The sequence below is a fragment of the Podarcis pityusensis genome (assembly GCF_964106645.2).
Source record: "Podarcis pityusensis genome assembly, chromosome: 7".
In the NCBI taxonomy this organism is placed as follows: Eukaryota; Metazoa; Chordata; class Lepidosauria; order Squamata; family Lacertidae; genus Podarcis; species Podarcis pityusensis.
The window spans coordinates 77,461,576-77,486,412 of NC_138031.1; the positions used below are offsets into that span (position 1 = coordinate 77,461,576).

A 24,837-nucleotide genomic window follows, 5' to 3' on the forward strand; every position below is an offset into this window, starting at 1 on the left:
CACCATAAAGAAGGCTGATCGCCGAAGAATTGATGCTTTTGAATTATGGTGCTGGAGGAGACTCTTGAGAGTCCCATGGACTGCAAGAAGATCAAACCTATCCAGTCTTAAGGAAATCAGCCCTGAATTCTCACTGGAAGGACAGATCCTGAAGCTGAGGCTCCAATACTTTGGCCATGTTCACAAAACTACCAACATGAATTTGATGGAACTGTGGGAGGCAGTGGAAAACAGGAGTGCCTGGCGTGCTCTGGTCCATGGGGTCACGAAGAGTCGGACACGACTAAATGACTAAACAACAACAGTGTGACTTTTTTAAAAAACACCTTTGCCTTGATTTAACACATGGGTGATGGCATTGGACTACCTGATGAATTGTTTCATGTTCACCTGTTTCATGTTGTATTCTTCCTCTGAAGCTCCTTTACTCCTAGGAGTTTGACTCTTGTATTTTGCCTCTGGAAATATGTGCAAATGAATTCTTTGCATAAATGTAATGGCAGAGGAGGTGTCTTTCTGGAGTGTTTTCATTGCTACAACATCATAGCTCAGAACAGCAACTGTGGAGACCTGGTACTCTATCAGACTCCTTTTTAAGCTGATGCACATAAATTTATATCCACCACCTCCTCCTTGTTCTTTTTTATTTTGTTCCTTATCTTCCTACCTCTATTGAAAACAGAAGGCTGGATTTTAAATACTTCCACAGAGATCTAAGATTCACAGGAACACAATTTAATGAATAGAAGCCTCTTTCCCATTGTTTAAGAAAGGTGTGGTATGTTTGTTTTTTAAACTTGTACATTTTTATTTGAACCTCAGTTACATTTTTTATATGTTATCTATTAATTGTTTACAGAAAATGAGGAAGTGAGGAAGAAACAAGGTTTTGATTTGTTTGTAGGCAAAGACTGACTTTGTTGAAGTTTCAGTTACAGATAGGTAGCCGTGTTGGTCTGCCATAGTCAAAACAAAAAAATTCCTTCCAGTAGCACCTTAAAGACCAACTAAGTTAGTTCTTGGTATGAGCTTTCGTGTGCAAGCACGAAAAAGGTATCTGAAGAAGTGTGCTTGCACATGAAAGCTCATACCAAGAACTAACTTAGTTGGTCTTTAAGGTGCTACTGGAAGGAATTTTTTTGTTTTGTTGAAGTTTGAAAGATTATCATGTGGCTGTTGGATTTTTAATAGTCGGGAAAGTGTGTGAGAGTGAGGCTTGTGAAGCACAAAAGGGTAGAGCCCAGAATGGCTATTACTGGAGAATAAAAATGTAGCCTTGTGACCTTTTCTTGTATCCTGGTTTTCGAAACACAAGCATTGGGTTACAAAACACTCTATGGGAATTATTTACAGAAGGCACAAGAACCTGGAACAGCAGCAGCTGAGGTTCATGTGCAAACATCCGGGTTATGACGACATGGAGGGTGTGCTTCTCCAGCAGCACTTCTGATTAGTCACTAACTTCAGCAGGAATGTCCTGGAACGAGCTTATCATAGCATGTGAACACATCAGCAGAATAACATGTTTATTTCCTTTCAATAGTTTCAGCATCCCCTCTGCTCGTATGCAGCATTGTGTTTTATGCAGCTCTGCATAGAAGCACAGCACATTGCAACACAGTTTCTGTGAAGCTATTTCCCTAGAAAACGGTCGAGATCCAATGTGTTTATGTGCCATAAATCACTTACGACTTTGAAGTGGTGCACTGTTTCTGTTTGTAGCACGTTCCCTACTATAATCCGCTATAGAAAACAACAGTGTCTGTCCTTGCTTAAGCTCTCGGCAGCATTCCCTGCAAGCCCTTCTCCCTAATCCCAGTGTCTGCAAGACTGATTTTAGCTTGGGATCTTTTTATACTTGAATATGTATCAAGCACTCGTGTGTTTGCCAGTCTTTGGGGGCCTGTGGGCACAGCTGCAGACTGGAGAAACTGTTGTGAACACCACACACACAAAAACACATGACAAGTACACACTGCAACTTACTCTATTGGCTACAAAAATACTGTTTTAAACCTAGCTTGGGGAGGGGTGGAGAAACGGACCATGTGAGCAACAGGAAAGTTTATTTATCTATTGAATTTCTTACCTTTCAGCATAAGGGCCCCTGGTGGGTAACTATAAATATAATATAAAATTATAAAAAGGTAAAACTTTGAAAACGAAAAAACAACCAAAACCATTCCAAATGGAGCGGAACCGTGTGAATTTCACAAAAGAGGTGGATCCCAGAAAACACAGTACAGTGGTACCTCGGGTTAAGTACTTAATTCGTTCTGGAGGTCTGTTCTTAACCTGAAACTGTTCTTAACCTGAAGCACCACTTTAGCTAATGGGGCCTGCTGCTGCTGCCGTGCCACCGGAACACGATTTCTGTTCTCATCCTGAAGCAAAGTTCTCAACCTGAGGTACTATTTCTGGGTTAGCAGAGTCTGTAACCTGAAGCGTATATAACCCGAGGTACCACTGTACCTAAAATGTCAAAAGACCACAGTAGAGATGTGTGTCTTTAGCATAACAAAAGCTGTACAATGTTGATTCTTCAGAGTAAGGTTTGTTTTTGGGGGGGGGGACTCAGCAGCACAGCAGTATCCTGAGAAAGGGAGCAATTGGCTGTAGGGAGGCACTTCCACAATTTAGGAACTGCCGCAGAGAAAGCAGCGTCCCAGCCCAGCATGCACCACACTTCTGAGGATAGTAGAATTACCCTCCTGGGACTCGGGTGGTGCTGTGGACTAAATCACTTAGCCTCTTGGGCTTGCTGATCAGAAGGTTGGCGGTTCAAATCCCCACGACGGCATGAGCTCCCATTGCTCTGTCCCAGCTCCTGCCAACCTGGCAGTTTGAAAGCACAGCAGTACAAGTAGATAAATAGGTACTGGGGAAGGTAAACGATGTTTTCGTGCGCTCTGTATTCCATCACGGTGTTCCGTTGTGCCAGAAGCAGTTTAGTCCTGCTGGCCACATGACCCGGAAAGCTGTCTGTGGACAAACACCAGCTCCCTTGGCCTGAAAGCGAGATGAGCGCCACAACCCCATAGTCAAGTTTGACTGGACTTAACTGTCCAGGGGTCCTTTACCTCCTTTTACCTTTAGAATCACCCTCTGAAAATCTTAACACCCAATAAGGTCAGTAGGAATGAAGATGGTCCTACGTAAAAGGCCTCTGCAGGTGCCACATGATCAGTCCCCATGTCCAGACTGCTACGCAAACTTTCTGATATAAAGCCTTGTTATGAAACGTGTAATACCCAAATGTCTGTTTTGAACTATTGCTGTAATAACTATGTCATATTCTCAACATGTATAGAATAGTTTAAGGTCTTTCCCTCTATGATGAGAAGTAGCTGATTTGTAGTTGGTTTCCAGAATGCAGTGGAGGATTTATCCACTGATATTAGTGGTGGTTTAGCTGGCATCTTGGTCAGCTTTTGGCCTAGGAATCCTTTTAGCACTCCTTCAGAGGGAAATTGCCAAGTAGATGATTGGCTTGAAAACAGAGTAGATAAACATTTGTGGTAATAGTGACATGCTGGAGCCATAGAGTCCCATTGTGCAGCCTATACGGTGCGAACGGTAAAGAGGTATTTCTTTCCACTGCTGTTCTCTCCTATGGAGTGCTGCTGCACAAATCTCTTCCACATGCCTGTTGCAATCCACACTGTACCTGTTAGAAGCAGAGTTACCTACAGACTGTTGTGACGTGTTTACTAGGCATTTACAAACCTCCTCCAAATCAGTAGATTGATGTGAATATTTTTTTAAAAACTCTTTAAAGTCTATTTCATATAATTCTTCTTATTCTCCTTCTGATTATTATGAGCAAAAACAGAAGTCCCTCATTATACAGTCATACCTTGGGTTACAGACTCTTCAGGTTACAGACTCGGCTAACCCAGAAATAGTACCTCAGGTTAAGAACTTTGCTTCAGGATGAGAACAGAAATTGCACAGCAGTGGCACGGCAGCAGTGGGAGGCCCCATTAGCTAAAGTAGTGCTTCAGGTTAAGAACAGTTTCAGGTTAAGAACGGACCTCCAGAACGAATTAAGTTCTTAACCTGAGGTACCACTGTAATTGTAATTGACAGGACATGTAGTTTGTCCCTGGTACAAATATGCCCAAACTGTTTGGATACTAAATTCCCTTTCATAGACATATTTCCCTTAAGGAAAATTTTTATCAGTTTACATGGAAAGCCCCTTCTGTAGCCAGTAGCACGCTCCAGTTGACACTTAGAAACAACAAACTTTAGAAGACCACATTTTCTAAGTGTTTCAGAGGACAGGTCTAATAATATCTGGATTAGTGATTCAGGCCAACTGTGTGACCGACTTGGGTGGTTCCTTTCTTTCCTTTCTGGACGTGAATAGGGTTTGATTTTCAGGGATGCTTTTTTGGACACCATGGCAACGATCATGTGTTGCTAGAGCATTTCTGTTCCAGCTGGCTTTCTATAGGATCTGAGAATCATGTTATAGTTGCTTGTATTACTCCTGCATACTACTGATATTTTGGTGTTTTTAGCTGATACGCACAATTTTATATCTAACTTTTAAAGGCACATATATTTAGCTGTTTAGCTTTGTGTTTCCATTACAGTAGTGCTGCCCTTTTTGAAAGGGCACGGTGTTATGCAAACAAAGAAATAATAATGCTTCCAGATAAGCTTCTTCAGCCTTAATAAGTAATTAAGCTTGCATTGTAGCAGTGGCCCCTTATGTACCTTCATTGCTCTGTGACACTTCTTTCTGTAACAAATTCAGAGAATGTGCTAGTGCGGCAAATTAGGTATTTACCTGTTTATATTCTGATAAAATTGAATGGTATAAGTTTCAAGTAAGCATAATTTAAAGAACTTAAAATGGTAGGAGTTGGATAACTTAAGTCCTATTGAGTTTAATGGGAGAATTAAGTGCTACCCTAAATCTCTCCACTAGAATTTAATGTGCTTATCCTTGGCTGGATTATGCCAAGTCTTTGCAGTTTCATGTGTGTTTCTCTGGGGTCTTAATACATACGCAAACAACTCTGCTTTCATACAGAACTTTATTTTCTTAAAAATTAATAATTAACCTTGGTATGTTACCACTAAGATAATGTCTCCTGGTTGAGGCTGACTTCAAGGCTCCTTGAACATGATGAATTCTCTGTGAATATGGGCTGTCTCAGTCTTCGTACAATTGGAAGTTGAGCTGCATGCATTTGAATTAAATGTGCAAAACCTGTTTCCAACATTGTTGTAAATAAGGAAACCTATGTTTAATGAGGAGCTTTGTGTGTGCATTAGAGACCTGTCAGAATAAATGTATTATAATAATACAGGAGTAGTATTATCATCATCATTAATTTACTAATCATCTTCTGAACAGCATTGATGTATACTGAAGATAATTAAAAACAGTTAAAAACACAAGAACAGCAAGTACATTTCCAAAAAAATGTAGAAGAAATGCCATGTAAAATATCTCTTTTTAGAGCATTTGAAGGTGAGAACAGCTGAAACCATTCCAAATAATCAGGACCATGCAGTGCATGTTGCAAACTCTACATTTGAATTGGTTCAGTTGAACCAATTAGAACAAATTTTGCCTGCGAAGTAGATGGACATTATGTTAAGGCAGCCTAGATTCGCTTGGTCATGGCAGTTTGCCTGTGCAATGGATTTATTTGCCGCTACCATTGTCACAGTATAGTTTTGTCTGCTTCGTTGCACTACCTCTAGGCAAGTTGTCTCCTCCTCTAATCATCTTTAAGCCAGTGGTACACAGTGATGGTGGGAGAGAATGCCTGAGAGCAGCTGTGCCTAGCTATCAAGATCAGAGGACAAAAATTAGCCAGCATTTGGAAATATAATAGGCCAACTGAGTAGATCCACCACCACAAAAGAGGCATAGGAGATCAGAGATCTGCACTCTCAGAAGGCAGATGATTCAGTTGGCACCATGTGCAAAAGCTAGGCTACTAACTGGGACCAGTCAGAGGAAACCTATCTCAGCAGTTCTTAAACAGTTGCACTGGCTGCTGGTCCATTTCCAGAGGCTGCTCAAAATGCTGGTGATCACCTCTTAAAGCACAAATTAGTTTTATATGCATGTACCTCAAGGATTCTGTTGAACCTGCTTGAATGCTCCATTTTTCACCAGTGCCCCAGGTGATGAGCAGGGAGAGAGCACTTTATGTGGAATGCTTGCCTAGCACCAAGTTTGATGCCTCACTCCTAAAAAGCAGGAGTGAGTTATCTGCTTCCTCTCTCCCAGTATGCCAGTTTGTAGGCTATGTTAAGTCAGCTGTCGAACACCCTTGCCCTGCTGAGCAGGAATTGAGCATGGGAACTTGCTATTGAAATTTCCAGTGTCTCTGACCTACCTGCAAGGCAAAGTACACTAAGCCCATATCTGAAATTGCAATCCTGATTGACTGCTCATGTAGAATGTTGTAATGGGCTTCCTGACAATGCAAATTATATGTCTCATCCCATCTAATAATGTCCAGCAACTATACTTAGTTCCTTGTTTAATCTGAATCACAAAGATTGGGAAACTATATAACCATAAAAATGGGAGAAAGAAATTGCAACCAATGGCCACATAAGAACGTCTGTTTACCACCACCAGTTTTCCTATAGAAATGAAGCTGTGCCCTTGCATCTGACTTTGAGGTTCCATTGGCCCAAAGAAGGTGTGGAATGCCTTCTGGAGAGACAACTCTTGTTTCATGAGCTTCAAAAAGTAGCCAAAGATCAAATAGCTAAATTCATACTGAACCTACAAAAGGCAACTTTTTCCATAAGTGACTCTGACAAAGCATTGTATTGGGTAGCTTGTCGTTGCATCTGTAAATAGGATTTTATTTACCGTGGTCAGCCTGACAGTGTACACTTAGACTAAGAATGGTTTACAATCCAATGTAGGCATCTAGAGGCGTATATTAAGGTATACATAATTCTGACTTGTATGTTGTAGTAAAATTGCCTGTTGTTTGTGGTGTGCTGCTAGCAGTAACCAGAACTGCACTTTCTCACATGCAGATACCAGCTGATGCCATATTCACGTGACACATTTAAAGCACTATACCACTTTAAACAGCCATGTTGTTGTTTAGTCGTGTCTGACTCCTTGTGACCCCATTGCCAGAGCATGCCAGTCACTCCCATCTTCCACTGCCTTCCGCAGTTTGGTCGAATCATGTTAGTAGTTTCGAGAACACTGTCCATCCATCCCGTCCTCTGTCGTCCCCTTCTCCTTGTGCCCTCAATCTTTCCAAACATCAACGTCTTTTCCAGGGAGTCTTCTCTTCTCATGAGGTGGCCTAAGTATTGGAGCCTCAGCTTCAGGATCTGTCCTTCCAGTGAGCACTCAGCGCTGATTTCCTTAAGAATGGATAGGTTTGATCTTCTTGCAGTCCATAGTTTCCCCCAAAGAATTCTGAGAGCTGTGGTTTGTTAAGGGTCCTGAGCAGGCATAGGCAAACTCCGGCTCTCCAGATGTTTGGGACTACAATTCCCATCGTTGCTGACCACTGGTCCTGTTAGCTAGGGATGATGGGAATTGTAGTCTCAAATATCTGGAGGGCCACAGTTTGCCTATTCCTAGTCCTGGGAGTTGTTAGGAGACCCCTATTCCACTTGCAGAGTTAAATTGTCAGTGGTTTAACAATCAGAACCTCTTCACAGGGAACTCTGAGAATTGTAGCTCTGGGAGTGAAATAGGGGGGCGTGGCCTGACTGCCTACCATGTTGCTACTTCCTTTAGTGAACAGAAGCTAGAACACTCAATATTCAATTGCTATAGAGGTTTCAAAAACGCACTTTTCAGTTTACTTCAAAGGGTTCCTTTTTGAGGTGGGAGCGAGTTGTCAAGGGTAGGTGTGTGCAAATAGCAAACCACTTTTTCCGGCGATTTGTTGTGTTTAATGCTTTAATCTGATAACTTGCATGTCTCTGCACAACCTTGTTCCTGTTTTATCCAATGAAGTGAAAATGGCTTTCCCTTGGAAAATGATATAGAAATGTTAATGCAGCTGAAAATTCAGAGTGAGAACCCACTTGAGGTGGCAGGGAACATGGCATTCCCTGCCCCACAGTGACTGTGCCTGCTGCTATCCCATGCATCTCATAGTAGTAATTGTCACTATCTGTTGCTCATGGAAGTGCTGCTAGGAGTCAATACTAACGGCTGCCAAAAGTTCATTAATATGGGGCTGTGATGTGAGAAGGCTGCTCTTATCTTGTCCCTGCTGACATAATTTGGAGCAGTTGGTGAATTTTTCAAGCCTGTTAAGCATCCAATTGTTTACGAGGATGATACTCAAATGTTATACTGCTTTCTTGTGTTTTGCTTTTGTTGGCTATCTCTTGCATGCTGACCATCTGCTGCTAAACACAAATCTTGAGCTACTCTGCCTGTCACATGGAAAGAAGGGACCATGTTAGGAAATGGCTTTTCTCATTTGAGAACATGCCAAGTAAAATGTTCATGTGCTGCTGCTGCTGTTCCGAGAAGGAAGCCACATTTACTTGGAAAAAATGTAGAACCTCCCATGATGTCACCTCCTTATGATGTCACTGGATCATAAGAGGCTAGTATGGGAGCAGGGAGGCTGTATGCTAGCAGTGTGACTGGTAGAGGTGGCCAGAAAAATATTAGCCAAAAACTGAGCTTGGGTTGGTAAAGGTTAGATGAAAGTGTAAGATGATAAAGGTAAGTTGTCATTATTTTTTCCACGAGGCTGGCATAGCAAGCAAAAGAGGAGAAGGTAAGGCTCCAAACTAGTCGGGCAAATAAAGGTTAATAACTGGGTAGTGGTTTTACTGCTCACATGACCATAAAAGTGTTGGCTTCTGGACAGTGCTTGCCGCCTAGGAGCCTGTCACAGTATTTGGAATAAGGTGTGACCTGTTTATTCGTGGAATTAGCCAATCAAAATAGTACACTGTGAACTTCATTCAAGACAAGCAGGCACTTAGGATGTGTGTAAATATACCCTGTACCAGAGGGACTTAACAGGAGCCACAAAAGGAGACTCATAGACTGGATTTCTTCAAGCTCAAAGGAAGACAGACAAACTTTCCTTGAGCATTGGATTTACGCTTAAAAGAGACAAAAAGTTAGGAATGTCGGAAAGTGAGGACCTTGGACCGAGCGAAAGGTACTGTAGTTTTCTTTTCTGGAATTTTGTTGTTTGGCTTCTTTGATTCTTAGCATAGGAATGTCCACTGGTTTTTTGCCGTAGCTCTCCTATAAATAAATTCACACCTGTGGAAATGTGTATAAAGTTTCTTGCACGGCAATAAGAGTGCAAACAGCCATGTTTTTGATAATAACATTTCATTCTGTAACTTCTAAAAAGTCACTGCCCATGCTTGCCCTCCAATGAAGCTGCCAACAGAAGAGACTTGAAATGTCAGAGACACAAATAACTCCAGTGTAGTCTGTTATTGACAGATATGTAATGTATTACTACTAGAAAGGGCACAGTGTTCCTGTGAGAAATGCCTGTGGAATACTTCCTTCAGGTCAGAGCTTAAGTCTATATCAGGTCGTAACAAAAAAAATTAAGGCAGGAGTGGATTAGCTGTGTCCCTCCAGATGTTGTTGGCCTTCAACTCCCCCTTATCCCTGACCATTGGTCATGCTGGCTGGGACAGACAGAACTGTAATCCAGCAACATCTGGAAGGCCACAGGTTAGCCTGCTGTAAGGGTGCAAAAAAAAAAAAGTGGGGAACCTGTCACCCTCCAAACACAACTCCCAGCAACCCCAGTCAGTATTTTTCAGTAGATGATGGGAGTTGTATTCCAATTACTTTTGGAAGGGCAAATGTTTCCCACCCATGATATAAAACATATTGTTGATTCTATCTCATTTTCTTCTGAATCAGTATAATTCTCAAGAGCCCAATTTCTGTCCCCCCTCACATAAACACCCAAATATATTTACAGAAAATCTGAGACTAGAAAAGGTAATACATCTGAGTACCTATCCTATTAGATCACTGAAATCAAAACCAAAAGAATAGAGCTAAATAAAACTGAAGAAGCAAAATGGATGATCAAAAGTAGAATCCAGTACAATCATAGGACAAAAATATTGCTGTGAATAATTTTAAAAACACCTTTGAACCATTGATCCCCTAAAACTGAAAAGAGAGACAGAATATATCCTTCATGGGAAACGATGGGTGCTGTCAGAATTAATCTCATTCCAAAAAATCATGATTCTTAATAGAAGATTCATTTGGAAACAGTCTTGTCAAGAAGCAAATGGTGTACAGTGCAAGTTTTAATCTTTTCTTTTTTTTAGAGAACTTGACATTTTAGATCTTAAAGCATTATTGTGAAGCAAATAGGTAAGACTAGAAATGAGTTCTTTTGGAAGCTGTGATCAGAGACAATTATTTAAACATAGGAAAGCATATAAGGCAGGTTAGCATATGCTGATAGTGCCTGTGAAGCAGCATAATACCTTATTCTTGAGATATTTTGCCCATTTAGACCTTTGGAAGGCACACTGGGCTCAGATTGTATACGTGTGTGAAAAGAGGAATGCTAATCTTATAAACACATAAAGTTTTGTGAGGCGTAGCAAATAAGCCGGACAATTTTATTTTTTGTCATTTGAACTTTGTTAATGCTTTGGACAGATAAACCCCTGGAAATTCTCTAGTTGTTCCTGTCACTTGTAATTCAAAATTCAGTGTTGGCAAACTTGTTCAATGTGAGGAAAAGAATAGATACCAATCTGACTCGGTGAACAGATTACCAGGTAGTGTGGGTTTTTTATTGGCTTCTGTGGATAGTGTCACGTACCACAGAGGGTAGTGACTTACTGTATATGTGAGGCTATGGAGTGAGATTGTGCAGAGGTTTGGAGTTAAGTTTCAACATGGTGATGACGCACAGTTCTACCTCCTTGTTTCCACCATGACCCAGGTCTTTACCTACACAGGTTCAAACTGTGTTCAGTGGAGTCTGTCACTAGAATCATAGTATTAGGAATGTCTCTAATACAGGCCATTTACAGCATTTGTATTCCCAAGGTTTAGTTAAAAAAACAAAGCAAAAAACCCTCTTTTGTTCCCCAGTCCTCGAATGTGATACAATCTTGTAATTGTAATTTGTTTTAAACTGCTTTTAACGTTGTGTTTTAAATTCTTGTGATCCACCCAGGGACCTTAGGGTGAAGGGTGGGTAATTAATCAGAATAATAATATGTGGGTGAAGTGATTTATCTTCATAGTCTTTGGCTAAATTTGACTGGGCTGTATATAGGAACTTAAACATATCCAACGAAAACAGGTGTTGCTAACCCACAGCCCAGGGCCTGATGCAACCCTCTCAGCAAATTGTTATGCTCTGCCAAGTCCTCATCAGTTTTGTCAGTGGCAAAAAAAATTAAAAGACATAACTCTGGGTTGTTGTTGTTTTTACCAATTTTTAAATTTGGTTTTTCAAATTAAAATTTTACAGAGATATATAAAACATATATCATAAAAACAAGATGCCTAGGAATATCCTGGACTTCCATCCTCTCCTTTGTGGGTCCTATTATTAATCATTTCCTCCCACATCTTTTACTATACTCCAGATCCTTTGCCTCTTCCATTATGTCCAGAAGTCAACCTTAAACTACGAGTGATCTTCCAATCCTGCTGACAATTTTAACTGTTTACAATGATTTACAATAAATTTTCCCCATTCCTTATTAAAATTTTGGTCTTCCTGATTTCTGACTCTTCCGGTCTTTTTAGCCATTTCAGCATAGTCCATTAACTTCATCTGCCATTCTTCTCTGGTAGGGATTTTATCTTCTTTCCATCTCTGGGTTGGATTTAAACCCCTACACTCAGCCCGCCTCCCTGCTAGTCATTGGATCAGTCAATTGTTAATCATGGGGAGTGGGTAATAACCCTCCCAACTCAGCTGATCTACATGGATCAGTTACGGGGGAGTACTGTGTACTTACCATGTGTGACAGAGAGAGTATAGGATAGCCATGCCATTTTTGGTCACACCCACTACTAGCATATGGCATTGAAGCTTGGCAAAGGATTCATGTGTCCCTTGAGTCCAACAAATGTTAACCATCCATGAGTTATATGTACCATGTTTAATATATTTAATATGGTCCTGCTTGCTCTGTTTTCCAACCCCATCTTCCTGCCTCAATTCCCCCCTCCCCAATTATTTCCCTCTCCTGGATGGTCCCTGCCTCAGTTGCCTCTCAGGACCACAACTTCTCCCGGCCTCCATTTATCACCTCCAGAGTTTCCTTTTCCATCTCAGTGCCCCAGTTTCCCTCCCCAAGACCATAAAGTGCTCTTTTCTCAGCTTCTGAATTCACCCAATTGTCACAATATTTCCCCTTCCCTGTAATTGCTCGCCTCATTGCAGCTTTTCGTCAAAAATGCAATGGTTCCCTTCTTTCTTTCTTTCTTTCTTTCTTTCTTTCTTTCTTTCTTTCTGTCTCTTTCTCTTGCTTTTTCACCTACTGGAAAAGCCTCCCTTGTTGCCAGAGACAAAGAGGAGATGAAGGAGAGCCCACCTGTCAGGTCATGGTGGTGCCTACTTGTTGTGTCTTCCTCTGGGGATTCTAGCTCTGAGAGTAAATAAAAAAGAGCACAAATATTATATAGGGACAAGTTTCAAAGTCCTTGCATTTAATAGTTTATGAGTCATTTTTGTCTTAATCAGCACATTGTCACAATGCTGTACATGGTATATTTCTGTGTGGATCAAACCATTCTTCATGCAGGTGTTGGTGTGTCTTACATAAGACTCATTTTGTTTGCGAGGCAATAGTGCTAGAATTGACTCAGATGTTGGTTTTCCCAGTCATCCACTAGTTTGTATATTTATGTCCCTATAATAGGCTTCTGTAGGAAAGTAATTACTGGTGGTAAAAGGAAGTTTTTAAAGTTTGATGTTTTATCGTGTTTTTAATATTCTGTTGGGAGCTGCCCAGAGTGGTGGGGAGTAAATAATGGGTGGGGTATGAATAATAAAATTATTATCATTATCATTATTATTATTATTATTATTACATGGGGTTGCTAACATGAATCCTGTAGTCACAAGGTCATTTTGGAGATCTTCTCCTGATACCCACAAATCTTCTGAGATCACCCACCCAAACTCTCACTGCTGCCTTTGTCATGAGGTGCTGAGGGTGGTTACCTTGTAAAGCATGGGTAGGCAAACTAAGGCCCAGGGACCAGATCCGGCCCAATCGCCTTCTAAATTTGGCCCACGGACGGTCCAGGAATATAAGTGTGTTTCTACATGAAATTTTATTTAAAATGCATCTCTGGGTTTTTTTGTGGGGCATAGGAATTCGTTAATTTTTTTTTTCAAAATCTAGTCTGGCCCTCCACAGGGTCTGAGGGACAGTGGACCAGCCCCCTGCTGAAAAAGTTTGCTGACCCCTGTTTTAAAGGGAGAAAGTACATGGAGCTGAAGTATAAAATTGGAAGAGTGACACAAATCAATGTTCCGACACTATCAGGTACATTGATTTCAAGTGGTCTGACAAACACACTGCAAATTTTTTTCTGCTCCAAAAGTGTGCTCTGTTAATGTTTCTTTCCTACACCTATTTGCTGTGTAGGGAAATTATTGCACAAATTAAGCATCATTTTTCCTATACAAAATGGCTCCCATCATTTCTTTTTTAAATTTGCAGTTACTGTGCTGCTGCTGCTGCTGCTGTGCTTGGCATCGGAATGGGGTGATGGTGGGGTATTTTCTCTTGGGAAAAGTTTGTCATTCTTTCTTAGCTAGGGATTTTTCTGCATTTACAATAGTATAGTTCCTGTTTGATCTGACATTTTTAAGAAATAATTTGTAGCTTGATGGTCTACACCTTTAGTCACTTGTTGCTTTTGTGGGGTTGTCCTTTTCACACTTTTGGAGAGCTGAGCCTGAGCTGAGAAAAGTTTTTGGACTGTAGTCACACCCCTTTCATGTTCCTCCAGCCAGTAAATGCCTACATTATGAGCATGCACACAGAGATAGTTATTCGTTGTTTTTTATTTATTTAATGCCCAGTATTCTAGAATTCTCATCTTATAAAAGTATAGGAAATTAGAAGAGGAACTGCATGTCTCCCTGAGGTATAGTGAACTTTGTTATTGTGATCAGATGTTGTTTTCAGCTAATGAATGCTATCATGGGCAGTACTTTGACTCAGTGCCATCATCTCTCTCTGCCATATCTCTCCTCTGAACTGAGTTTCCAAACTGACAGCTTGCACCATTCAGACGGAAATGATGTGAAACCACTTACATCACCCACCAACCCCAAAATCGGGATGATACTTGTACACATGCCGCTTTCCAGAACTTTGATAAAAGTCAGGATTTTTTGAGGTACAATGAGCAGGTTTTTAGTAGCTTGTACTGGAATGGGGGGACGCGGGGGCACTGTGGTCTAAACCACTGAGCTCTTGAGTCCTTTACCTTTTTACCTTGGTGGAATGCTAGCTGAATAATGATAACACTGCGTGGCAGCATGCCCCAAAATCTGAAAAACCTGCTAGTATACCACTATAAGCGCAGAAATCCCTGAGGTTTTTTAGTGATCTTTCTCCCTAACAGACTGTACTTCAGTGCTGTCATTGCAGATACCTAACCATGCACAGCATTCATTTATTGTTAAGATGGGGGTTTTGTTAAACCCTCCCCATGTGCTCTGTTTGGGATAAAAAGTACCTACCCACACTCTCACTTTATGGGCAAATGGATAAGAATGTGTTTAATAAGCACACAGGTCTGGTTCAATTTCTGGAACAAATTGATTAACAAATGTCAGACGTTATCTAGCTCTATCTCTCATTTCCATCTGAATCAGGAAAGGTGTCTGAGGTGCTAGATGGGTATTTGGAGGCAGTGATGGGCTGGATGTGGGACAAAAAATCGAAGCAAAATCCTTAAAGACAGAGGTGTTATGTGTTTCACGTTCTCAAGTCCAGGAGGTGGGAAGACAGTTTGTTCTGGACGGATTTGCACTCTCCTGGAAGTGTAAGCTAAGATACTCCTGGATCCAACTTTGTCCCTTGAGGCTCAGGTGGCCTCAATAGTTGGAGTTCCTATTTCCAGCTATGGCTGGTTTGCTAGCTGTGGCAGAGATGACTTAACTAACATACTCCATGCTCTGGTAACTTCCACATTGGATTATTGCAATGCACTCTACATGGGACTGCCCTTGAAGATGACTTGGAAATTCCAGCTGGCCCAAAATGCAGTGGCAAAATTACTGGCCGGAGTTGCCTTTAGAACACATATAGCCCCTGTTATAAAACGGCTGCATTGACTACCCAGTTTACCTCTGGGCCCAGTTCAGGGTGTTCCCCTTCAAATATGGAGTAATATGGTTCCTTCCTGTTTTCAGTGACCCAGTATCTAGTTTATCTTTCTTTTGTCATTGCCTATTTACCAGTTAAATATTTCTTTCAGAGACTTTATAAATCCACCTTCAATCTCCCTTCCAAGTGAACTATATGTATTTATGTTTTCTCTTGAGGAAGCTGCATGGATATCTTTCTAGTATGTATTTGTACTCTTCACTTATAGTTAAAATGGAAAGGATTCGATTAATAGGTCCCTCTAGCAGAAACCCAAGCAAAAGGCCTTCTCCTCCCCCCACATGCCTCCTCAAATTGGCTCTGGGGAGTCATGAAAACCCTCAAGAACAGCACATAGGGGAAGGAGAAAGGAGGTAGTTCCTTCAGCCAACCAACAATGCTTGCCCTGATGAAGAGATCTCCTTAACACTAAGTTGAATTCCTCCCTGTATTTTTTTTTAATATGTAGCCAGTCTGATACAGTTGCAAAGGCAGATATGGAAGAGGGAAAGATTTGCTATTTAATTAGCTGAAGAAGTCTCCTTTCAAGGGATTGAAAAGGAGATGGTTGGTCCTGTGATGTTGGGGCCATCAGTTGACTTTAGTCGTTGCTTTGAGGGAGGTATCTCTCAGGCTTTGGTTATTCAGAACATTTTTAATATACTTACTTTTTCATGAACTGTTTTGCAATCAGGGATTGTTTACCTGAGCTTCGTTTCTACAAGAGTAGTAGAATCACCTTGCTGTATCCCTTCAAATCCCTCTTCAAAATGTAATGCTTCTACAAAGTCTGACTCAGCATCCTAGTCCTCTCCTAATTGGATTGCAAGCCTTTTGGGATAGGGATGAGCTGCTTACTTTGCATATTGATGAACGCATATTGATAAAGTGTTGTGCATAATGGTGGTGAGATCAATGGTGATAAGGTTTTAGAAATTTTGGTAGTTCTTTGCAGGGCTTTTTTAAGCCCGGAGATCACAATCAGCTCTCAGGTGGGCACCATTGCCATTCTAAGAGAAGGAGGGAGAAGCTCATGGTGAGCTCGTTGTATAGAAAAATAGCACTGGTTCTTTGTGATAACAGATATTCATTAAGCTTTTTGGGGGTTTTTTTAAAAAAAAGAGGAGTCTTGTTCTGCTTTAATAGGTTGCTTTTCTATCTTTTTCATAAAGATGCTAGAAAAGCAACTGACAAATTCTAGAGTTATGTGTTTATGTCATCATATGTGTTATGTTACGTTAAAACCTCAGCGCCTAGGACTTGCCGATCGTCAGGTCGGCGGTTCAAATCCCCGCGGCGGGGTGCACTCCCGTTGCTCGGTCCCAGCGCCTGCCAACCTAGCAGTTCAAAAGCACCCCCGGGTGCAAGTAGATAAATAGGGACCGCTTACTAGCAGGAAGGTAAACGGCGTTTCCATGTGCTGCGCTGGCTCGCCAGATGCAGCTTGTCACGCTGGCCACGTGACCCAGAAGTGTCTGCGGACAGCGCTGGCCCCCGGCCTCTTAAGTGAGATGGGCGCACAACCCTGGAGTCGGACACGACTGGCCCGTACGGGCAGGGGTACCTTTATCTTTATGTGTTATGTTTATCCCTAACAGAATCTGTAGAAATGAGGGGGGGGGGGTGCTTATTAACTTTCTGTGTCAAGCTGCCACTTTACTAAAAACTCCTACAAATTCAGCCCAAAAGATGCATCATAGATGCTTGCATTTCTGTATTCAGCGGGGGTTTAAAAAACAAGTCATGATCAAGAACAGCCTTTCCAATTTTAAAATAAAAATTGTTAGCAAATAAAGCCTTTGGGAATAAAGGAGCAGAATGAGGGTGGGGAATCAGTTTGTCACTGTACGGAACAGATCAAAATGAGAAGCTGAATTGGGTGGTGAATATTCATCTCTGTTTTCAAGCTATTAGAGGTGTTGGGAATACCGGAAGCTGTGTAATTGCTAGCATTTTGTTTGTGCTTTTATAATCCCTTATTTGCCACGTCATAGTTACTTCATCCTAACTGGGAGCAAAATTAGAGCATCCATGCAGACACTAACCAGCTCATGTGACTACAAAATTCCAGCACAGCTTTGGGTGGCGGCAGGGTGTGTGTGTGAGTTTAAATCGGTAATATGAGATGTTACTGACCTTTCTAAGAAAACCTCAGTGGTTTATTTTGCCTGGAGCAGATGTCTGGTTACAAACTGGCAGCATGAGACCATTAGTCATTTTCAGCGAACCTGATAGAACTGAATCTTCTGGCCCATGCTGGGAATGGACTGCAGCACTTGTCACAACTGCTAGGTGACATCCTGAGTGTGTGTCCCTCTGTGTTTAAGCAGCTTTCACCAGAAGAAAGCCAAAACTTCAAGTCAAACATTCTTATTTCACTTCGCTTGCTAAATATTTCTGTCTGTATGGGCATGCATAGCCTCCTAAGCTGGGCAGGATTTATCCTGGGACAGGCAAGTAAGAATGTGATGGAAATTTACTAAAGGCCTCTTCACAAGAAGGGGAAAGTGGGCTCAGGCAGCATGCTGTGAGGCAGCAGGAGGAGGTCCCTCAATAATAATCATAATAATAAATTTATTATTTATACCCTGCCTATCTGACTGGGTTTCCCCAGCCAGTCTGGGCAGCTCCCAGCAGAATATTAAAAACATGATGAAACATCAAACATTAAAAGCTTCCCTAAACAGGGCTGCCTTCAGATGTCTTCTAAAAGTCAGATTGTTGTTTATTTCCTTGACATCTGATTGGAGGGCATTCCACAGGGCGGGTGCCACTACCGAGAAGGCCCTCTGCCTCGTTCCCTATAACCTCACTTCTCACGGTGAGCGAACTGCCAGAAGGCCCTCGCAGCTGGACCTCAGTATCTGGGCTGAATGATGGGGGTGGAGATGCTCCTGGGACAAGGTCATTTAGGGCTTTAAAAGTCCACAGTGTGTACTGAGGCCTTCCTGGGATCCTGTTCCCACCTCACCCCATGTACCCTACAAAAAGCTGTTCCTGAAGGTTGCAGGGACCCTATGAAGAGTCATTTGCGATGGAAGGAGAATTCAGCACCTATTTATGAGATTCAAGTGCCTGTTTAAGAAAAAAGAAACTTTTAGGTAAGGTCAGATCAGATCAGATCAGAAGAATCTTTATTTGCATCAGCCACTAGCCACAGCAATAAAATAAAATAAAAAATAAAATAGAATAATAATAATAATAATAATAATAATAATAAATAAATAAAATTTTATTTATATTCTGCCCTCCCCAGCCGAAGCCGGGCTCAGAGCAGCTAACAACAGTAAAATAATACAATATTCTAAAATCATTTCATTATATGTACTGAAGAAAAAGGTAAAAACTTAGCTATGCAAAATACATTTTAGAGGTTTACATCAATAATCAAATAGATCTTATCCTAATTGCCCCTGCTAAAAAAAAATGCAGTTTTTGCTGTCACCTGATTAAAATTTTTGTGTCCTGTCCTGACTTCAGTTTTCAGTACATGCAAGCCTGGTAACAGAGTCTTTGCTTCTCCAATTTTGAGGGATAAAGCTAATGCTCTAGGAGGCTTAACATGCATAGGCACCAATTATGTGGCACAAATACCAGGTAGGCCCAGGCGTGGGGACAGGTTGGACAGGTGCGGCTCTACTGCCCAGATATGCATGCATTACTCAGCATCTGAATAAGCTTTAAATAACAAAATGTTGCACACAGTTTGTTTGTTTGTTTGTTTGTTTGCTTGCTTGCTTGCTGCAACAGCAGGGGGAGAAAGAGATCAGCTTAATAATATTTCATTTTAAAGTGGGTGATAATCCTTACCTATGTATCTCAAGGTCTGCAGGTGAGGCAGGAGAGGGGCACAGGGATTTGGTTTTCTTAGGGCTTTGATTTTTGATCTGGTGATAAACCAATTATTTTATACTAAAACCATTTCCAAACCACACTCATTATTTTATAAATCCAAATTTTATACATCCAGTCAAATACATTTTATTGTTGTAAGCCACTTTCAAAAAAAATTTAAAAAATAAAAGCAATATAGAAATCACTTTACCCCCCCCCCAAAAAAAAATCCAGTGAATAATCAAAGCAAAGCAAAACAAAACCAAGTAGATGTTTTATCATTTTGTTATATTAAGGAATAAAACATTCCTAAAGCCATCAGTACACTACCAGAATCGTTAAAAATTGGCATCAACCGTCAGGGAAACAGCTGAGCAAAGACGTATGTTTTAACAAGAGACAGACGCACCTCACTGTTAGTGCTTGCCAAATTGCAGAAATCATGGAAACGGGCGAGAAAGTGTGTGGGTATTTCCAAATGCCTTGTGCCTCCTTAAGGCAGTTTTCTACTGGATTGGGTTGGACAGGTTAGACTGCTTTTGCAATAAGGAATACTGTTATTTGTTTAAAAAGAAAATAGGCAGGAAGAGATGCTTTGATACCTTGATATACCCAGTTGCAATTAAAGAGCTCAGTACCGTCCACACAGTTTTGGCCATATATTTTGTTCACCTGTTGCCTCTTGTTGCCACTGAGCTTTCAGGCCTTTCTGCAACATATATAAGAATAGAAGCTGTAAATCTGAGTGGCAAAGTTCTTGTCCTGCCCAGCGTTGACAGAAGTGGTTGAGGGATTAAAAAAAAAACCTTTGAGAGCAGGAAAAGCTCTTGTGCAGAAATGTCAAGTACAATTTAAGATGTGGCAGTTGCATTTGCTGTCTTTAAACAAGGCTGGTGTTTGAGTGCCACTTTACAAGCTAGGGGGTGGCAAATGTGTATTTGTTGCTGTCTGTATGTATATCAGGGAGCTGATTCCATTTCCTGGCATGCAGATGGAAACATGCATTTCTTCTGTATATATGCTACATTTTTGTGCACAAATGTGTAGTTGCAGGTGGACCTATGAGAGTAGTCGGACCCAGCACTCGGGGCAGCAAGTTGATCTCCAGGAGGGGCCTAACCATCATATTATGGATATAGCTGAGGATTAGTTTTGCTGAGTAACAAAAAGGTGAAATTATTTGAGAGCAAAGTCCCTGTTTGTTTTATTTGTTGGTGAGTTTTTAATGTTTGTTTTAATTTTTCAGCTGGGAAGTCATTGATTCCAAGTCTGAATACAGGATCAGGCTGAACCAGTGCATGGAAGAAGCAATGATGAGTTTCTTTGTCTTTCTCCAAGAAATGTCTCACTTCAAAGAACAGAACCCAGGCAAGGTAAAACGAGGCTTGCAATTTATCTTGTTCCAGTGAATAAACTTCCTGGTACTTTGTGTCAATAATCAATGTATAAACAAGGATGTTAACAGCAGAACCGTATATATGTGTACTTCGTGGTCCCATTGATCTTGAGGGAAGGCAATGCTAACATACTCAACAGCATAAAGCATAAAGCTATGTTTATGGGTGCCTATTGTGATGAAGCACTATTTAGCCCAAGAAAAAAGTTCCAGGATCCCTTTAAATAGTGGGAAAGATGCTGTAGTCTAACTTTGGATTGTAGTCAACAGCACACTGTCTCACTGTTCTGTCCAGCATCCTTTTCCAACATTGCAAGTGCTTTTCCTGGTGTTGCACCGCTTGAATTATGCAAGACAACCACTTAAGATCGCAAAATATGTTGGACCAGGTCTCATTATGAGCTGCCAATCAGTTTTGGGATTAATGAAATCTTACAGGTATGAATGTGTACAATAAATTGAATTACTCTCCCCACTCCTCTTTTAGCCATTGTTGTGGATGCCAGCAGTAGTGAGCTGACTTCTGCGCGATGACTAGGAGAATATCCGTTAGTAAAAAGGGATGCCTGTATGCGGAAACACCTCTTGCTTAAATTACCAGCTTTGGAATAAATTGGGCTAAAACTAGCAGCAGGTTAAAACAGCTCCTCACTTCCCAGAAAGCACGCACACACTCCAGTTGTGTGTTGTGCATATGCACATCTCTCACACCACCACGGGGTATCTGAAGAAACAGAGGGTAGTGTTCAGACTGGCCACCCAAAGTCGTATTACTTCCTGTTGCCCTCCCCACAACTTTGTATTTCCTTTGGAGTTGAAGTGGGGGCTCAGCCACCAGAATGATTGGGTGGGGATGCAACTGAGCTGCAGAAGAAGCTTTTCTCTGAGCTCCTCACTCACACAATGTATCTGTTGTGGTGTAAAAGAAAGTGAGTGACAAAGACACAAAGATAATCCCCTATGGCTAACAAGCATTTTCATCACTCTTCTGATTTGTTTACTAAAATGATGGTGATGGAAGGTAGCTCTACAATTTTTGCTGTTGGTAAGAACATGTTAAAAGCCATGTTTTAGTTTAGATGTGGCAGTGATATCTCTAATCATTACTTGATGCTTTCTCTTAAACAGTTTTGCCTCCTGGTCTGCAGTGTGTGCACATTCTTCACAATCTTAGGAAGTTACATTCCTGGAGTTGTACTCTCTTACCTTCTATGTAAGTTTCTTCCAATTCTTAAGGGATGCAATAGTTACTTTACTTTCTCGGGGGGGGGGGGGGATTCCCATAGCAACAAGCAAACCACATTCTGCACAGAATTCACCATTGCAATTAAGATTCTTGAAAAGAAGACGAAATTGCATTTTTCCTGGCAGCAAAATAATTGTGGCTTAAATGTTAGGAAAATGTGATATTGACAAAGCTGAAGTTCTTAAGGGCAAAAATCTGGATTCCCTGAATAAATGAAGCAGTAAATCAATATTTATTTCCTTAAAGAGATCATGCTGCAGTCTCATAAACTTTTACATTAGGTGTAAGTTCCACTGAACTAATTGAGACTTCGACACTATGCTACACTAACTCCCCACACAATATATTCTTAGACGCTGTGGATCCCACTAAACACACACAGAGTGCTTTATTTAGCAATAGATATTTCTAACTTGCATGTTCCTTGGAAACAGACCATTTTATATGCTTCAAGAAGGATTTGTAAAGAGTATTCAAAAAATGGCATAGCTCAAAAGTTTACTTTTCTGCAAACTTGTTGTAAAAAATGGTAGAACTTACTTATTTATATTTCCTACTTCTGTTGCAGTACTATGTGCCTTCTTGTGCCCACTCTTCAAATGCAATGAATTTGGGCAGAAAGTATATAGCAACATTAAGCCATTTCTGCTGAAACTGGACTTTGGCGTTTGGGACTATATCAACCAAAAATTGAGAGAGCGAGCTGGTAAGCAGGCAGCTTTGAATAGATTTTTCTCCCTGTGTAATTTCAGCTTTCTTGAGGAAAGAAGAAGGGATGTGTTATTTTTGTGGTTGCCAGTTTATCCACAAATACAAACAAATACCAAAAAATCTTAGGCTTCCCATGAGTGATAAGAGTAAAGTTTCAAAACCAAACAATGTTGTGTATCTTGGGAAAGTGAATATTTTTACTACGAATGCATTGTAAAGCAGTGTGCATGTAAAACTTTGTGTAGAAATATATAATAAATAAATGCTATATAAATAAATTTTACACATGTAGAATTTATGCACATAAATCTCTTGATTTCTTTGTTAGCTACAACAACAAAACCTAGGAATGTTTGACAAACAAAGTAGGTAACGGAAAGCTAATTGGTTTGTAATCTTTTCCAGAAATTATAAGAACAAAGTTGGCAGATGACAACAGTGAACTAGATGTATCAGCCTTGTGTCCTAAGGTAGGTTGGTTCTATATTGAGTTCTCTAGACTACAAATAAGCATATTGACTGTTGTGCTTTCGTTGTCCGGAAAGAGAAACATTTCTCAAGCGTTGTCCACTCCTTTCTACTTGTTTGCTGCAAATTCCAGGTGTGCTGGAATTTTAAGAAGTTTCCACAGCCTGATCCTGTTTATTCAGAGGCATGTCAGACTCTGATCAGTAGAACTTACTCAGGAGTGAGGGCTCCCAGGGCTGCAGCCTAGAGTAATGTAGGGGGCATTCTTTCTCTGAACCTGCTTTTTGGCATGAGAGGTTTGTCTTGTGAACGCAACAGTACCACCACAATCAATTTCAGTCCGTGGAAATGAAAGTCACGACTCATCAAGCAATTAGAAACAGGGCTCAGATTTGTACAGCTGCCTTTGTATTATGGACCCTTTGCAACACAAAAAGATTTCATCACAATACAAACTTATGTGTCTACTTCTTCAGCACCTGGAGGGTGCAGATATTGACATTAACAGTCCTGTGCCGATTTTCAAAGTGTATATGTGACGGGGGGTCAGGATCCCACAAGCCCATTCCACCTCTCCCTACAGCACACAGCCCTCACTTGTTTATGCATTCCATCTAATGTGTATATATAAAGATAGGGGAGGAAAGTTTGCCGCAGTGTGCATTACTTTACACTTGCATTGAACAGTATTGCCATTTCTGTGTCCATTCAATCAGTATGGAGACAGCCTTATGGAGCATCTCACAATCCCTTGTATTGTGCATTTAACAGTGTATTGTTAAAATACATTACTATACAATGAAGCAACAATGAAATATTGTTGCTGCATTATTGCAGTTTTTTTCTCCTTGTATCTTGTAGTTAGAACTTTACATTCCACAAGTATACAAAGCAAGAGTTTCTTGAGATGCTATCTAAGTTATACCTAGAGTAGACTCATAGAAATCAGTGGACATAACTAACTTGAATCCAGCTATTTCAATTAAATCAATGGAGTCAAGTGAGTTAACTTGATTGAATTCACATGGTGTAAGTTTTAAATGTGTAGGTATTCAGTTTAGCCTAGAATTTAAGAGTGCCATGCTTGACAGTTTTCTTTTTTTCAAAATACAGGTTAGCCCTACAGTCGTGGCCAGAGAGATGTCTGTATCAGATACTGATATATCGGAAGTATCTTGGACTGACAATGGGACTTTCAATCTTTCTGAGGGCAACACTCCACAAACAGACACATCTGATGGTACGTGCATCTTGCTTCCAAATTTGTAGGGGTTTTTTTTGCATATGAAAGCACTTTTATTTAATTCTGTCCCTCTCAAGTCTATTTTTAGTTTACCTGGTAATCTACATTTAATGATTTATGCACAAAAAGGTATCTTAAGTAGATACTTTTGTGTTAAAACTATAATGGTAGAAAACTAGACACCACCATCCCCAACTCACAGATGACATTTTCCTATTCTAACTAAAATATTTGTTCACTAACATTTGCTTTGCAAATGTTGGTAACTGTATCATCAGTGATCACTTCTCAGTGTGTTGTATGAATGAATAAGGCATGCACATGAATGTAAATGGTCTGAGGGTATCAGATGATGCGAGTCACTGAAGAAGCGAAGGGCAGACCTGGTTAGTAACCTAGATGGTGCAAACCAATCAGATAGGTAGAGTATAAATAAAAAAATTATTATGTTTATGATTATGATAAAAAGAAACTGAATGCAATCAAATGAAATTATAACAGATCAGCTGCATGCTTTATTAAACCAGTGACCTTCAGCCTTTCCAAATCTTGGGTAACATTCAACAAATTTTACTCAGAGTAAACCTAGTGGCCCTAACT

At 40.6% G+C, this 24,837-nt stretch overlaps 1 protein-coding gene and 1 long non-coding RNA gene across 3 annotated transcripts in view; one reads left to right on the top strand and one right to left on the bottom strand.

The window, feature by feature from the left end:
- Positions 1 to 24,837, top strand: part of RETREG1 (reticulophagy regulator 1) — a 46,701-nt gene that overhangs the window by 18,396 nt on the left and 3,468 nt on the right. For both annotated transcript variants that reach the window (XM_081014900.1, XM_081014899.1), the window contains exons 4-8: positions 20,420 to 20,546; positions 21,698 to 21,782; positions 22,384 to 22,521; positions 22,932 to 22,996; positions 24,108 to 24,234. In XM_081014900.1, coding sequence (XP_080871026.1) covers positions 20,420 to 20,546; positions 21,698 to 21,782; positions 22,384 to 22,521; positions 22,932 to 22,996; positions 24,108 to 24,234 — 542 coding nt within the window. The remainder of the gene's footprint in view (positions 1 to 20,419; positions 20,547 to 21,697; positions 21,783 to 22,383; positions 22,522 to 22,931; positions 22,997 to 24,107; positions 24,235 to 24,837) is intronic.
- On the bottom strand, positions 16,319 to 18,516 carry LOC308482195. Its single transcript, XR_013989138.1, has 2 exons — positions 16,936 to 18,516; positions 16,319 to 16,584 (listed from the first exon to the last, which is right to left on the bottom strand). It is a non-coding gene; the product is annotated as an uncharacterized lncRNA (long non-coding RNA).